Source organism: Bombus affinis, chromosome 8, assembly GCF_024516045.1.
Source record: "Bombus affinis isolate iyBomAffi1 chromosome 8, iyBomAffi1.2, whole genome shotgun sequence".
In the NCBI taxonomy this organism is placed as follows: Eukaryota; Metazoa; Arthropoda; class Insecta; order Hymenoptera; family Apidae; genus Bombus; species Bombus affinis.
Window position 1 is genome coordinate 15,246,128 of NC_066351.1, and position 18,158 is coordinate 15,264,285.

Genomic DNA, 18,158 nt, shown 5'->3' on the forward strand with positions numbered 1-18,158 from the left:
CGTCTGACAGCGGCGAATGAAATCGCCGGCTGCGAGTCTCGAAATCAAGTTTCGCGATAGACAGGCCCGTTCCCCGTTTTTGCTCGACGTGGCCAACAAAAGCAACTTGATACATTCGCGAAACGACCAACGAATCGACGTTTCACCACGGCTGCAACGCATCCGGGACGCCTAGTTTCCTGGATGCTCTCATTTCCGCGCTGCGTCGCTTCGATTCATCGAAAGGACCGATAATAATCGTTAAACCCGAGAAGAGAATTGTTTCGGTTCGTTAAAACGAAGAACAAGCTATGTTCGTGTCCGTGATGTATCGCGATCATGATGGCGAAGAAGAGTTACTTCAGTTGGTTTCGATATTGAGGATTTTATTTCGCTCGAAAGCCTGCAAAGGCGTACTGCTGCTAATTACGCGCAATAATTTATTCGAGCAAACAGTCGTTGTTTAATCATTTCATTTGAATTGTAGCGCAATTTAAAAATTTAATGTAATTTAAATCTGGATGTAACGAAACGTAATTTAGACTTAAATTACCATTTCAACGAGTAATACGATAAAAATATCGTTCCTTGTTTTAGTACAGAGCGATAACGATGGCCAACTTTTGTAACTAAAATCTCTGTTGACCCAACAACTAAAATCGGTACTGTACCTGTGCAATTTATCTTTAGTTAGTTACGATCGATCATTTACAAAAAAAAAAAAACATACTTGATAAGATCATTTATCGAGATTGGCAAATCGTCGGACCGTTACTCTTTCGTGTTCTAACCGGTACACGTCTGAAGAAAGGTAATAGTCACTTTACGACAGTCTGGCTCGTAAAATCTGAACGGTTAGCATTTCGTGCGCCCATAAGAGAAAGTGATCCTACCTGTTTGTACCAAGATTTACGTTGGACGCCGAGGACCAAGCGAAAGCTTTGTGCGACTAATCAGCCTGAAACTCTAGCTGGTTTCTTCGATAGATGTATCAAACTTAAAGACCGTTTACAAGAATTGTCAAAAGCTTCTGGCTACGATATACCTTCGTTTGCTTGTTTACCATACGACACGACTTTATCTTGAAATTTTCAGAGCTGCATTTAAGAACGCGCGACGCGTCCAATTGTATGTTAACGGTATGACGATTCTATTGGGTCACACCGATATAGAAACTTTGTGTAAAATTTGTTATTCCTCCGGTTTACGGGGTGTGAGCCAGATATTACTCTCTGCGGCGTGAAAGATCCATCGACTATCTCGTCGCTCATAGCCCCTTCTTTTTCCAATGTGGCGAGTCGTTCGTCGAGAAATTCCCTTGGCGGCGCTAAATGTGTAAGCGATAAAAGTATCTCTGCCAGGGAGAACGCGTCGTTTTATGTACTTTCTGCATTTCCTTAAGGTCCTGCCGGATGCCCGTAAATTCGTCGGCGCGCTACTTCCTCCTTTCCCCCTGCAGTTCTCCTCTCGCTCTTCGCTCTTTCGTTCCCTTCCACCGGTGTAAAAGTTCGCCGCAGGGGAAGCGTTGCATTTTTCAGACAGCTTCTCGATCATCGAGCGATTTCGAAATTTACGAGTATCGTGGTTCGCGTGCTGCCATCGCTGATCGTTTGAAAGAAAACCGTGCTCCTCTATACCTGCGACGCAACTTCCGTTGTATCCGCAAGGAAACGTAATTAAACTCGATGAGCTCGTAAATTCGATGTCACAGCCATTATCTCGAAAGCTCGAGATTAGAAATGTAGTCTCGCAAGAAGCGCCATATCGTAAGAACGTGCACATTATTTTCTGACGTAGTTTTAAAAGACACGGTAGGAAGAAGGTTGTAAAAGCGAAAGCAATGGTCCACAGTGACGGAAACCAGACCCATTGAGAAAACCTGGGGCAGTGCACAGGCCTCGCTAATACGTTAGCCGTATCTGAGCACGAAGCAAGAGAGTACGTATATCATGGCTATACTTTATGTTTCAAAAAGTCTGAAATGTTAAACGCGACGAGAGAGGAGGAAGATAAGGTAAAGGAGCTTTTCTTTTGGTAAAATTTAATGTCTCGAGAGTTACCGTAGAGACGACTCCCATTCCCTTCGCGTTGGAAATCGCGAAAATATGTACCAAACCATCGCGCGTATATTCCAGAAAGAAATCTGGTTATTTTAAGTCGAAAGTCGAACATACAGCTATCCTTGACAATTCTTTCGTTCATTCGACGATGTTTCCTTACGCGATTCCTGGACACGGTATTTCCTAAAAGCTTAAGGTAGCTCGCAAGACAAGCTCAACGATCGTAACTATTTAACTTGGAACCAACGATTAAGAAGATGCTTTCTGGCGGATACTTTGAACGGCAAACTCTTTCATCCGACCGACCTTCGATCTACCAAGACCGCACAAAGTATCAAATACGAAAGAAGTACGAGTCTCTCCCTTCGAACGATGCATCGAAAGCCAGGACAATTTATTCGGTCGTGGGCGAAATAAACAGTTCTGGTATCCGCAGCTAGCATCGTCCTCCCGTAGCCGTAGCGTCGCACGCCTCACAGCAAATCGCACTAATTCTATTCATTACCGCAGCCGCTCCGATTCGTCCCGAACGATCGGGATCAAAGAAATTGCCTCTTTCTGTTACCGACATTCGCCTGAAACGTTACAGAGTAACTTCGAGTGACGATCGTAGACCAGTTACAGTCGATGGTTTGTCAGCCGGTTGCAACATTCGAATAAACAACGTTGAAAAATCAGCTTTCTTCGCTTCTGATAATTAAAAATCCAACGCATCGCAATATCTTTGATAATAATTTCCAACGAATAGACGTGTAATCTTATCTGTGTACTTATATGGTAGAAAGGTTCCCGAATAGATAAATAGAACAACATTTGTCACTGCAAGTATAATAGAACGTGTCCCTACCGGCCAAACAAGCAGAACGAACCTTTATTAGGTCGACAAATAGAATACGATCGAAATTGAGACAATTAGAGTAGACGGCGAGTATGATCAGGCAAGTGAAGCGGAAGCAGTCAGACACAGAACAGTACATCTTGTTGTATAAATAGAATAAATGCCGCGTACGATCAGAAAGCTAAAACGGGATGGTTTCTTGCCAGAGAAGCGAATTATCCTCGTCTTCGATTAGCGGACTACAAATTTCCAAGCATTTCTCTAATGTGACACGCGAGATTGAATAAAAGTCAGTCACTGTGGATGATAGGTGCGCGCGAACTCGGGACGAAGAGTGTAAATCAAGTCCGAAATTCCAACGGGGGTCGAGCCTCAAGCGGAGACGATGATCGATTTTCATAGCGGCCGATTTGTACAGGAAGCCCGGTCCTCGCCACGATAACAATTATCGCTAAGTGGCGAACGATGAGAGTGGGTCGAGCGGGAATACGAAACATGGCCCTCGTACGGCCGCTATTAGTGCCTCATTAATAACGTCGCTCGCTCGTGGTACCGGTGATTTAGTGGATCGAACGGTGCGCGCGAACCATCGACGCTGCCCGAAAGAGAGAATAACGACCGACGACCACGTCAATCTCTTCCGAGGACGTCCTCCTCCTCCTCGCAGATAGAAATTACCGCTAACGAAGACGTCGAGTACCCTCCAACGAAAGAAACGAGCCGAGGGTTCGAGGGTAACTCGCTGGCTGTCGTCCGAAAGATTCCATGTCGATGAATCACGTCCGCTTTCATATTTGCTGGTTACAACGTGGTTGCAACTTCGACGGTGGCAATATCATAAAATAAAGCGTCTAGTCGCGTCTAGGGATGTTACGCGTCTCACACCAGTAGCACACGCCAGTTTTTCGAAAGCAATTTCTCCCATCGTCAACGATTTAACGACGAATCGTAGAAGTAGAGATTTCAATATCGTAATCGTTCTACTTTGCAAAGAACTAATTTTCTATTTTACTTATCGCTTGTTTAACAACAGTGTTGTCCGCGTCTCACGAGTTCATATCGTACGATCCATCGAACAAGACTCGATATCTTATGCTTGCCAAACCATCTAAAATTACTTGCTGTTTCGGCCGTCGAAACACGCAAACTTGAACTCCTGACTGATTTTACGGCCCCGCTAAATCGCTTCTGTCGCTCTAGCAGCGAGCAAGCAGTGTCCGTTATTAAGCGGCAGGTGGCGAAGTTCCTGGTTGATGGAACCGCGATGGACGATGTTACGGAAACGGCGAACTTAAGTGGAAAGCAATGCTCCGGCATTACGCGTTGCCTGAGCTTTAATTAATCTTTCACTAGTATCGGAAGTCCGTGACTAAACGAGGCGATCGGCCAGCTCACTCGTAAGTAAATGAGATTTCTCGTGAGATTAAGATTGTTAAATAAAACTTCTTAAACCCACCACATTCTACTTGCAAAGCCGCGGCGTTCGATAACCGTAGATATACAGCTGTACATCGATCCACACAGCTTCCGCGTATCTTCGTCGATTCCTATCAACCCGATCAGAGCGTCAAAATTTAAGATGCTGTTTCAGAGCTGCAGCTTTGGGTCTGTGGCTCCACAGACTCGCGTATATTCGATATCGTCTGAACGGATGTGACTCCGGAGGCAAAAGAAGTCGCGGAGCTTCGTTTCCGCGAATCTGGCTTCATTCTGGCACGACCACGCCGCGAGTATCGGTTATGCAAAATGTTCGATACGGAACGATAACGATTAAAGATAGAGGAGGTGGACTTTGTGCCACTCGCCGCTCGCGCGGGTCAGCTTCTTTTTCGACCTATGGAAAACGGGTGGGTGGCGATTTCCGGTTTGGCATCGTGCGCCGGACTCGGCACATTCGACATCCGGGTCTCGCCTCTTGGCGAAGCTTCAGAAAACTTGCAAGATCCGTAAGCTGCGCAGTGGAAAGTGTATCAATCACTCGATATCTGTGGCTGGAAAACCGGATCCGGCCTATGTGTGTATAGGCGAGCAGTTTGTTTGAACGAAGATTTTCCTACTGCCATGCGATCGTGGCACGCGGCCAGCCTGAAATTACTCGCGTAACTTTCCGCCAGTGAATGCGGGGGGATGCTATCATAAAAATTGTCGGATATTTTTTTTAAATAGAAACGGAACGTTTCCCCTGGTTTAGCGGAGATTCCAGGCTCGGCCGAAGGGAATCGGGATGAATATTCGTGGATCCACCGGCTGCCTTTCGAATTATTTTCCGATGTTGCGCGGGCAGCCAATTTTAGGTAAGTAACGCGATATGGGCGGTTTCCTGTCCTTTTTTCATCCAGTCTCTTTGCGTTCCTCCATCAAATTACACGCGATAGCATCGGTCGCGCGTACATTAAATGCAAACCTTTAAAACAATTCCGAAAGTAATTTATAGAATGAAACATCGAGCGTATCTCGAGTCGCAAAACGGAAAAACTCCAAAATTATCCTTTTACGTTATCCGTTTAATCGATCAGTTTCCCTCAACCTGTATTCACACTGACGTAATCCACACAAAAGGATCGCAATCGAAGCACCGTAGCCATCGATCCATCCGTCCATTCTATCGAGCCTGTTTACCGCCGCTAACTCTGCAATCAGTGCGCGCAGACACTGTACCGCTTGCACAGAGCGGCACTCGATAATGGCGGGGTCGAGCGTGCATCCGGTTTCCCCGGGGGTTGTCGTGCGGATTTTTACGACGCCGGCAATGGACGACGCCGTCTAGATACGAGGGTTCTCCAATTTAATTCGCATAGCCCGGCGAGCCGGTGATCGTGTTCCTTTGAGCTCGCGGTTTCACTCGAAATCTCGGCTCGTTTACGCGACAACGTAACCTGCTGTCGTAGTCGTACGGATGGGGAAGCGCGCGCGGATCACACGACGCATTACTGCGTTGCCGCGGAATTAATCAAGCCTATCTATATTAGAAGGCATGCTATGCGGTCAGATTAGAATCCCGAGCAATCCGCCGGCTCCGGATGGACAACGCCGCTGTTAATGGAACTCCGTGCGGCCAAGGGTTTCACCGCTCTGTACATATAATATCTGTTGTCGCGTCGCCGTGCCGCCGTCACCACCGACGCCACCACGTCAAAGAATCTCGCCCTCTTTCGCTGTCGCTTGATAAGGATACAAGTGGCACGCCGTAGAAATCCTAATTTTCGATCGTCCCTCGAGGGATTTGCGGTGGATTAATAGGCTCCATTGAATCCGAAAGGGATGATCGAGTGCTTTTGCCAGGGTTTGACGACGAACGAAGTTGGTGTATTTTGCGAGAATTCGAAAGTTCTATTATTAAATAAACTCGAAAGTTTGACCATTTTTGGATATTAGAGAATTTGAATATTTGGAAATTCAGATATTTAGAAATTTAATTCCATCGCGCTGCATTCGTAGCTTTGAAATTGGACGTTGAATAGAAACGTTTCTCTCGACTCTTTTATGACAAACGCGACAGGTTTAATTTGTTTTCAACGATAAGTTTGAAAATATAGAAGCGCGATAGGAGTTTACTTTCTGTCGTCGATTTTTATTTGCATTATTTACGAGAGAAATCTCGTGTCGAAAAAGATCATTCTCGTCTAACCGCCTTTATTACGAGATATTCTCGTTGTTATACCTTTTACTCGTTCCAATTATAACTTCCACCGACTCTTACATCTCCCGTAGAGGAATATAAATCACGCGTCGCGTCAATTACAATCTGATATTTGGCCTGCGATTAAAAACAGACATCGGGCAATACGAGTTACGTCGTGCGCGTCGATTCAGTCGCAACATGAATTTATATCGCTGCGGAACTGTTTTCCTGCCATGCCTCTGTGACATTTGAAATAACGATATTATTTTGTCATCTGAAATCTGTACAATCTCGAAAACATAACAAAAGGAACTCTCCAGTTCCAATATAAAAATCCAATCCTTTAACTCCTGTTTAACGTCCATAGTCCACGAAAGTATTCGTCACAGGCTAACATGATCGTTCCTATGCAAATCGTCCGTTTTGTAGATTATTCCCAGGTGCGAGAAAATGAGCAAAAACGGTAACAGTTATTACAGGACAAAAAAAGAGAAAAGGGAAAAAGAAGATACTCACGCAGTTGTATAAGCAATAACAGCTGGAAATGTGGGTGTGAGAGAGCGAAAAAGTTCATAACGTATCGGTAGTGCTTAAAAACAAATGGATCCGACATACTCTTCGATGTTTATGAACGTCGACCGTAATCGTAACCGTTCGATAGATCGTAACGATTTCTAGTTAGCCGCACCTGATTCCACGCGTTCTTCGAACAAAACCAATCGGACGCCAGAATACAGCTTCTGTTTCTCTTCTTCACGCGTTGATGCTCGTGTTTTAATTCTTTTCAGCATTTTATTTCTCATTCTCTTAACCTATTGTTACGTACGGCTAACGATAAATATCATAGGAATAACGATACAACTCGTTTTTAAGACACGGTATAGAAAAAATTATTGAGATGTGTATAATTTTGTGTGCCAGACTAGATTGACCGCGTATGTGAATATGAGTGTGTGGAAGTATGTGTGTGAGCGGCATCTCGAAAACAAAGGAATGTAAACCGTTTAGTTAACAGTGTGGTATGGAAGAAGGCGAGACAAATGTGTATCGACGAATATCCTTGAAATCGTTTATCAAATAAATATATAACTATTTAAATATAAATTCCAAGTGTAAACGTAGTGTTCCTATATCATTATTTCGGCAATTAAGATCCAAAATTATCAACAAAAGCGAAACGCGACTAGAAATTCGATTCGCGTTCGGTGAGAGAAGACAAGCCCAGGGAATATTAGCGGCAGGCATTGTACGACGAAAAGGTGAAATTGAAATCGATTCGACGTGAAATAAAATTAAAACTTACGCGGTCGGTTATACGAAGCTCGGTTTTCCTGCTTCTGGATTATTTCAATGTATAAACGGAAATTCATCCATTGAAATTGTTTGGCCATTGTGGAAACGTTTAAAGGATGTTGAAGAAAGCGAGCAGAGTCACAAAGGTATGTTTCCCCGCGTCGCGTATTCTTTCATCTAAGATAATAGTTTCCTTTGTATAAATTTAATCTTCGATCGATCGTTATACACCGTAGACCGGAGAAAGGAATAAACGACCTTTCGTTCCATCCTGAAAAATAAATTTACGTATCGTTACGTTACGATTCTTTCGTACGCAAAGCTAATTGGCGAAATCAGATACCGACAAATTAATATCGGGATCCGTGCATACAATTATACTATATGAACAAATTATATCTGTACATCCGTGTTCAATGAGTTATCCAACGACGTTCGTAATTAGGGATTAATTCGGTTCTCGCATTCGTGGATTATAAACAGTACAACGTATCCCCTTGTATTTTCCCTGCCGCCGAGATTAATCTGTTTCCCGATGGAAAACAGGACAAGAGAGCTGAAAGAATATTTCGTATAATCCAGGAGGAGGTTGGGGGTGCTGCCGGGGTCGAAATCTCGTGTGTTGTTCTTGCCGCGTCGGTATTTGCTCGTCGATTCGAGTTAACGAGAGCGTCGTAGTGATTGGAATTACCGGGCAAGGACCGGAACGAATACCGGTCCGTAACTGTTTCCGTAGCAGAGGGTATTACAGAGGGCTTAGTACAGGATGACACCGAGGATCGGAGTAAAGGGTGAAGAGAGATTAGAGGATCGGAACGAGAAGAGAACCAGGAGGAGGGGGATTGTAGAGATAGAAGGAGGTGTGGCCTGGGCGAGAATCACTCCGGTTGCCATCAAAGACGTTCGTGCTGTGAATTCCGCCAAAGATAAATTCTCTCGCCGATATATATCCATACCGTTGAATTCTTTCTTTCCTACTTTTTCCATTTTTCTCGTTCTTCCGTCCCTCTCTTCTTCTTCTTTCTGGTTTCAACATTCTGCCCGCTTTCTCTTTCGCCTTGTATCTCTTATTGCTCTGTTAGATGCGCTTCAGAGACGCGGTCTATGATCTTTACAGTTTCATGTACACAACGCTGACGTTGTATCGTTCGTACCTTCTTCTTTTTTTCTTCCTTTACTTCGCTTGGTACTTTCTTGCGACCATAGACTCGTTTATACCTGGCTTCTCCCTTCATCCATTCGCGAGCGCTGGAAATTTTCGACAACGTTTTCTGATATTTTCCAAACTACCAACAGTCGGTTTACTGGAAAGCGTTTGAACAGATTCGTAAATACGTGCGGATACGCCGGTGTAATAGCATCCGAGGAACACAACAGAAAATATTTGCCAAGAGTTACGAACGTTGTTGTTGCAACGTGCTATTTGATATTCGCTCTGTGCACGCTCGATGACATTTTTTCACACGCGGTTGCCGTGACCACAGAGAGTCGTTCGATCCGGAAGGAAAACACGCTAGTTCGCCGCGATCGATTCCTTTCTGCTCAGCTACATCGTTCAAAAAGATTATTATACGGATCTGTTCGTTTTGTTTGGCCAAGGTGCGCTTTTAAAAGGCTGAACGTATTTTCGGCGGAGCGTCAAAACACCTTCGACAAATACGTCCGTCAGTTTTATCGGACGACGATGCTCTCTATCATTTTGACAGTTGGTCGGTGGAAAATGAATTTGTTTCCAAAGATACACAAACACTGAGACCTGGTTTTAATATCGCTCCTCGATTTACCCTCGTAGGTGATTGATTACTTTCGTAGCTTTCCTACCTAGTCTCTCCGTCATTCGATATCCATTAGAAAACAAAGAGTTGGAAACCTTTTATACCGTCGGTGCAATTTAAATCCATATCTTTCAGCAAACCAGACAAAACGCAGCGATAAATACCGGTCGCGCTCAATTATACCATTTCTGTCGGAGTCAAGTACTCGACGAAACAGACACAATGCACCCATTAAAACCATTGTACCCTACAGCTGTGCACTTCCGACGTTCCGCGGAACTGGCGCAACAAATTCACCCCTTCGGATAACAGTATCCTCCGACGATTTTCTTTACGGCACCATTAAGCCTGGAAATAAGTAGCGATTAATAGCGCGACGAAGCGAAATCCTATAGCCGGCGGATGGTCGGGGCTTGGAGAGTTCGCCGTGCAAGGGGATGGAAGGAAGAACTTCCAGCCAACTTTCCACGGTATCACATGCGTTTTGCGAGACTAAGTTTCCTCCGTACCGCTGCGCGCCCCGTTCCCTCCGCTCCCTCCTGCTTCGTGCAACGTTCGACAAATCTAGTATTTCGGGAGGGATTAAAGACGAAGCCGAGTTTCCCCGATTCCTCTTCGCAAATTACCGGAATTCCCCGGGCGAATTCGCATATTTCACGTTTGATGCGCCACGAACAAAGGGAATCAGGACGAGGAGTTTGGATTCTCTTTAACGTACGTAAAAGGGAGAAAGATGCAAGAGAGGAAGAGAGAAAGAGGGAAGGAAATAAAGGAGAGGCGAGAAGAGAGACACCGAGTCGCTCGCGTTCGTGTCCTCCAAGATGTCAACCAAAGTAGCGACACAGCAGAGTTTCGCGAGCGAAGGAAAAGGAGTTTATCCAGTGACACGAGGTGACAAATCCTCTTAACCGTTTTACAACCTCGTATTGTCGCGACTCGCATGCATACATGCAAACGCGCCGACGTAAGCACGTCACGTGGCGTCGTGTCTCTCCGTTTGTTCTTTCGCGTTTCACGCCCGCGTCGCGCTAGCGTTCCCATTTTCTTACCTGTGTTCGCCAAGGTTGGTGTCGCTTATCGCGGTTGCTTGCGAGCAACGGGCAACCAAGAGACACGCGCAGAGATAGGTCGTTTCGTCGGTGGTTGTCCTTCGTCTTTGCGATTTCATACAGCGCCGAGGACTTGCTTGTTCGTTGTAAGCAGCCACGGTTGTGTCAACCGTTGCCGACCGAAGTTCTTAAGGATTTTACGAGGCTGTAAACGTCTGAGGATGTCGCGCGCCACGGAATATCGACTGTCGAGCGTTTCAGGTGCGACTTGATGCGTTTGAGAACATTTTGCGAAGGGATTTAACGTTTTAATAAGCTACACGAATAAGTATGTCGACAGTTTGACGCTGGACAGTGAAGGATGAACATTTTACGTAGAGTAGACACTCGCGACAAAGGTTCTACGATCGGCAGAAATATGGCGTATGACTTTTTATTAGTGAAAATGGGGCAACGCGAGGTGTCTCTCGGTACTTCAATTTTAGCTCGGTAGGTCGCAAGATTAATTAGGTAATTAGTCCATGTTATTTCACGTCAACATACAAGGTCCGTACGATGCGCAGTGTCTGCGCGGAGGTGCTAAATGCATGACTTATTGCACGACAAACGTAGAACGCAAACTGCATCCGTAACTTGTTTGGTAACTTATGTCGAATGTGTCTCTGTGAGATGTTGAAACGATCGAACTGTACGATACGTGAATTTATAATTCATACAGTTAGAAATATCGCGAGACGAAATTGCCTGTAATTTAATTTCGTATTTTTTGGCGAGTCTGTTTTTACTAGGCTCTGTTTACGCAGTTATCAGTATCAAGTTTCTCAACCTCGAATATCAAACTTGTCTAACGACGAAAGGATGATATTAAGCGATAGAAAATTTAATATTGCAGGATTTAAATAATCAGCGTGTAAACTACAAGGGAAATATAATACATTCCGTATACACTATGCGTCCATGCGAATTTACGCTTTAGTTTTTAAACGTCCAGTTCATTCTTGCTGAAGTGTTTCCCACGTATTCGGTTACGTGCTGTGTGTATATGTTAGCGTAACTAGGTTGTAACACGGGTTGATTAATGAAAGATTCGAGTCGAACGGACGCGAGGTTTATCGATGCCGCGTGCCACGACCCAGAATTTATCTCGGTCCTTGGTTTCCAAGCACGGAGAATTTGTCATCGTAGGAAATTACCACGACCCAAAAATCATCGTCGATCATGCCGAAAAGATATTCAATGTTATCGATCTCCATGATTCGCAATTTATTCGGCGATCGGTTATCACGACCCGAAATTTACCGATGCTCCGGAGGGTTTTACCAAACGGGGAAATTTATCGGCATCGATTTTTACGACCCAGAATATATCGGTGCCGATTTCCACGACCCGGAATTTATTGGTGTTGATTTTCAGAGGATGAGCGAATTTATCGGCATCCAGTGGAAATTCAATCGATATTTATCGATATCGCTTTTCTCGACACGCGGAACTCGCGCGAAACGCGGAAACCTCATATCCTTCAGATTTATCGATAACACTTTCTTCAACGCGCAACGCATTGATATCGATCTTTACGATTACGCGTTTGTCATCTTTTTGTTCCGCCGCTTTTGAAATTTACCATTATCGATCCGCGTAACAAAGAGCACTGCCTTTTCGAAGAACGATTCTTTCTATTTGGAAGTTTTCGAATATCGATGTATCCCGATATTGTGTTGTTTCCGACGGCCAACGATTGATCTAATTCCGATTTCTACGATGCAGAAATTATTGACTTTCGTTGCAGAGAAATTCCGAGAAACTCAACGCTGAATTTCCCAGATTATATTATATCGCTATGTTATATTATAGCGGCATCGTAGGAACGAATTCTCGGCACAGCATAAATTTCATCGACTCGTCGTGTTTATGATTACATAATAGATCTATGCGATCTATATAATTTCTATATTCAAACTTGACGTTCGACATCAGGGGCATATTATCAACTAACGCTACGATTGGCTGATTATCTTGTCAACGGTATCGGTGACCAAACAGGACCATCCAGGCGACAATAACGCATTATTGTAACGAAGACAAGCGTGTTCGCGCGAGGTTCCTTCGTTTCATAAAATCTGATCGGCATCGATAGCCCCTTCGTGTCGCGGGCGCATCCCAACGACAGCGAGTGCTTTCACTTTCTGTCAGGCTGATGCGTTCAGATACAGATCGCGGTCTGTTGACATCCATTGATCATGACATGAATAATGAATGGATACACAGTCTGAATAATGCATGCATCAACGCTCAACAACATCCACTCGGTGTCGGTGTATAACCGGTCGCCGATATACCCGGAAACGTTAACGAACGCATTGACGAATCGTTTGCTCTTAGCGGGTTCGTCTTCTTCTCATTCCGCGTCTTTCGTTCAATTGATACCATTTTTCGTATGCCTCGGAGTCAAATCTATTTATTATATATTACTCGTTGAATTATTCGTTTTGCTTGTTACGGACAATCGGATTTGAACGATATTTCTTAGTTCATTTGGCTCGGCTTCGAGCAATTGGAGCGTCGATGAAGTTCGACGACTAGAAATTGAAATCGAACGAGTGATAATGGTTTTGCAAAAAGCGATAAAACGGCAGAGACGTTTCGCGTTTCGGCTCTGTCATCGTTTGGCGAGTAATAAACATTAGCTTGTTCCGTAATATAGGAGGTCGTGAGGAGAGTATGAGTAGAGACACGGGTCGACAAGGTACCTCAGTTACGCTAGATAGTTATAGCTATTTGCGGTCCATCGAAGACATAATTAGTTTTCCTCGGTAGCCTTGGTCGACCGAAGCTGATAGACAGTTTTCGGCAGAATCGACCGACCGGTGGAAACACCATTTAGTTAAGAAGCGCCTTCGTTTGCGTGGAACGCTATTTATTTTGCGGCTCTGTCGAGTTTCGGGATTGCGTTAGGATCGCCAAGTATGAAATTTGATGGAATAAAGTACATCGACCATCGAGCTTCCTAAGAATCTCGTATTTCAAACTTAAAATCAACGCGTACGAACATAGAGAAACTAAAATTCCAGTAAAATAACGTATTAATAAAATATTTTATTCGAAATTTACCATGTAGAATTCTCGTTCGCGAGCGACGCTAAAAAATATTGTTAACTCGAATCTGTGAAATTTCTGACGAACAAAGTAATTTTATTTTCGTATGTATTTTCGAGCTGTTCAAGTCAAAGGTAAACTCGTTGTGCGTAAATTCGAGTTATTCGCCGAGACAACGGAACAGCGAGATGACGATACTATCCTTTGTCGTTACAGGGTCGGTGAACGAGGCCGGTGTTTTCACCCTTCGTGGCAGGCAGGAGGGAGGACGGCGTGCTAGAAGAACCACGACGAGCACCACCAGTACAACGGCGTCCAGCTCGACGTTGATTTCTCTGTCGGACGAGGTGGCGCAGCCCGCGGCCCTTTTAGCCCCCGAAGAGGACTTATGGTCTACCAGTTCTTCCGCTACGACCGATGTTCCAGTCTCCTTAGATACAGCTGCCGCTCCGTCAAAGCCACCCTTGGAACTGGTGGTGAAACCTCACAGCAAGGTCATATTGCCATGCGAGCTAGAAAATTACTCGAGGCTGCTATTGCCCGGGGTCAGGTAATTTAACCTTCTTCATCGACGAATGAAACGCGCACGAGCGACTATCACGAGATTCGTCCTTTTTCTCTGTTACGTACCTCCGTCTAAAGATAAATTTATATCGTAGAAAATGTGGCTTGGTTTATTCGCTTCTTTCCCGAGAAGGATTTCTTTCTCCTCGTTCAAGAGAAAGTGATTTATTTGGCGTGAAAATAGCTGTTTTAGTCGGATGGATAGTGCGTTCATTTGAAATTTATCGCGTTCGCGTTTGAAAAAGAAGCTGTTTAAACTAGGGATCGCTGTTTAACGAACTAAAATTCGATCATTAAAATTCCATTGTAAAAAAGATTTTGCTAGAAGACGAGTACGGCTTTGCTACAACGATTTTGTTCAAAAATAGCTGTTCGAAATGTAGAAATAATTCTAGTGCAGACGTATCTAGCACGGTTATTAACCAGATAGATGACATTCTGTGAGTTTTGATCGATAACTTGGAAATATGTCGGAAAGACCAATATTTTCGAAAAAAAACAACGTTCGATTCGCGTGTCTTAAAAGTAACTGGGGACGCAACGAAACAGATTCGTCGTAATTGCTGACACAGTTCTGCGCGCGTAGCTGTTTCCCCGCAAATGGGAAGATTCGATTTAAAGTAGCGAGAGCAAGTAGTCGAAGTCGATATCGTCCCAGCAACGAATTCGCACGGTATTGTCGTTCCGAATTAATTCTCTAATTGGTACGAATTGTCTTGTTAGGAGCTACAGAATACGACCAGCGAGATGGTTGCACGAGGGAAGTCCGGTAGATATGATTACAATCAACACGAGAACGGAGATGAGTGGAACTGGACATAGATATATCGGTGACTCTATCACGGAGGCGTTGCATATAGACAACGTTAGATTAGAGGATGACGGTATATGGGGTTGCACGCTGGAGGACGATCAGGGGAAGATACTTTCCGGCAGACCTGTGAAGCTCGTCGTCCTCGGTAAGTTACGATTATGAATATTGAACACGATAGTTATATCTAGTTAATAGTATTAGCAAATATTGACGAAACGGTACTGCCGTATAACGAGCGAGTAGCTAGAAATTAATTATCGAGGATTAAGGTCAATGCTGTTTGTCGATTCTCTTTATTAGGAAATTTTTATATTCGCGCATTGTGCTTCTCTTGCTATACGAGAAGAATTATTTCCAACAGTCGTAACGAGCTTTCAGCGAGTTATCAAGATTATTACAATTAAAAGAGAACGACGGGAAGTAATAAAAAAAATAAGAAAATCCCGAGGGAGAAAGGAAAAAAGGTCGACAGAAATATCGATCGAACTCAGAAACAGACCGAGAACGATATCGCGTATCGGGCAAAAGCTTTCGACGAGTTACAACGTATGAAAAATCATTTTACCGATTCGTCGTCCGTAACCGACTCCACAGAAGGCAGATTACCAGATCTCCTTTCAAAAAACCACCATTCCCGTGTCGAATTATTTCTTAGTCTCTACAAAATGCTACTCCAGGTCCCAGAAATGCAAAGATTTTATGCATATTAAATCAAGTCACTTGGACCACGGTTGCATCCTCGCGCCGCATGAATATGCATCTGTCGTAAACGTTCCTCCCCTTCTTTCTCCTCCTCTCGTTCCTGGTATTCTTTTTAATTTGCTCTTTTTTCTGGTTGACGGACGCATCGGTGGCGCTCGTCTCCGCGGCAAAACGTACATACACGCGACGAAACAATGGTATGCACGGAACGAAACAATCGTTGCAAGCGGCGTCGGCGACTGCCGCGCGACACGCTTCAACCCTCTACGCCGACCCGCTCGAATCACGTTTCAAATGAACCAGCCGCCACGCGGCCGTCTACGCCACCCTCCTGCGGACCACTTTTGTTTTTAATATCTCGCCCGTTGCTCGCGCGAAGTACAGCCCTTCCTTTATTTCCAGCTAGCCGCTAGACGTGTCCTGGCCAACCCCGGAGCTGCTCTTTTCAGTCTGACCGTCGCGCTTCTCGCCTCGTTTATTTGTCATCCGCGCAACCCCTTGCGGCGATGTTTAATTTCGCGCGCTAGTCTGCTTGAGTTTCGAACCAGCCGACTTGTCAACGATTTCCTAGCAAGACTTTGCGCAACGTACCGCGGTTTATGGCTTATTAGACAACTTGAGCTCTTTCATTGCGCTGGGACAATTTTTCTTGCATTTTATGGAAAATTTTTGTGCCATTTAACCGAGAACCTAGTCGCTTTAGAAATCCGGATCTGGTAATCGTGGTGCGCGGAAAGATTCGCAATTTTCGTACTAAAATAATTAACTGAATACCGAATTATAGCGAATGATAAATCAACGTTTGGACGGTGAATACGTACAAAAACTAATTCCCAAGTATATAGAAACGCGAATCTCAACTTACCAAAGAATAACAAATGTGGGATACGTGTAACATCGGAAGGTTATGAAACAACGGAATCTATAGAAATTAATCGACATTCGACTAAAGATTCTATACACACAGATTTCACGGGAAGAAATTACGTACCATCGATTAAACGTTTCAATTTCCCCATTACCCTTAACTAAGCTGATGCAATAACATTAAGATTGTATTCCAAGGACAATTTTCGAATATTGCAAGCTAGTAAACAAGCCTCGAACAAAGAATATCGAAATAGAAGCATAGACGACCGATAATATGCTTGTAACGCGTTCGTCGAATCATAATCGTCGATTTCGTCGGTGTTGGTGAAATTCCGGCGACTCATCGTAGCCCGGGGATGAAAGCAGGAGAAGAGATTGGAAGACGTTGGTTGGAAATGGTAACGTCGTTCTGCGTTTGATGGGGATAGATTTGCTTAGCGCCCTCGGGGTTGCCGTAAGCGAATTCGCAGCGAAGAAAAAGTTAAGAATAATGCACGTTTTATGCGGCTGCTCCGCCGAATTCACTGTACTCGAGCCGACCGAATAGACAGGAGAAGCGTGGCGGCGTTCTGCAAATCGAAATCCTCCTCTGCCCTTTATCGGTGATTTTCCACAACGAATTCGTTTAGCCGCGCTCGATAACACACTCTGCTCGTTTTTGCATTCTTCGCACCAGTGAAGTAGTTGAATCACGAGGAGACGGACGTCTAAGTTTCTCACCGAGAGAATCTTGCGTCTCGCTTTTTTTCGGCTCGACCCCACGATCCCTCCTTTAGTTTCTCCACGCTCGTTGGACACCTGTGCTCGCTTCTCTCCCGCCGACGTTAGATTCTTCGACATTTTTCCCCTGCTGTTCGAGCCGAAATTCAATTTGCCGGCTTGTTCTTCAGCCAGGACAGTGGAGGCGAGGGGGGCACGCGTGTACTACGGTTCTCGTGTTGCGGAGAACGTCTGATCGTGACAACAGGCAGACCATTGCCGCTTAACGGTACTTGTTCCAATCGCAATCGTTCGATCCCTTCGACTTTCCTTTTAACCTCGCCCTCGATCTGTCGTACTGCCTTTCTCCTCCTCGTCCCTCTTGCTCCCTCGTCTCTTCTCGTTTCCTTCCGTTCCATCCAGCAACCTCGGTCCATAAGGCTGACGAGACTGGTATAAGGTACAGAGAGAAATCTTGTTGTCCGACACGAATGTGCAGGCATTCCACTGTCCGACCAATATCGGGGCTTTCTCCTTTATCAGAGCAGACCGGGCAGATACGGCCTCGCTCGGTCCGCTGCGCCGCGTCGGTCCAACTCCATCGTCGAAACCACGCTAACGAAATTCGTGGCATTCCGCTTTCGTTCCGCCTCCTACTTCTCCTACTCCTTCGCCGCACTACGCCAACACTCGCGGCAATATCGTTTTTCTCTCTTCGTTTCCCTCTGTCCGGGTAACGTTCGACTTCCTAAGGTTTGCATGATAATGGCTCGATTCACGTGGACGTCAACGGAACCGCT

At 44.8% G+C, this 18,158-nt stretch overlaps 1 protein-coding gene across 1 annotated transcript in view; it reads left to right on the forward strand.

Annotated features, from left to right (window-relative positions):
• LOC126919699 (B-cell receptor CD22) overlaps positions 1 to 18,158 on the forward strand; it is a 309,936-nt gene that overhangs the window by 139,537 nt on the left and 152,241 nt on the right. The window contains exons 4-5 of the mRNA XM_050729194.1: positions 13,926 to 14,259; positions 14,997 to 15,232. Of these exons, the coding sequence (XP_050585151.1) occupies positions 13,926 to 14,259; positions 14,997 to 15,232 (570 nt within the window). The remainder of the gene's footprint in view (positions 1 to 13,925; positions 14,260 to 14,996; positions 15,233 to 18,158) is intronic.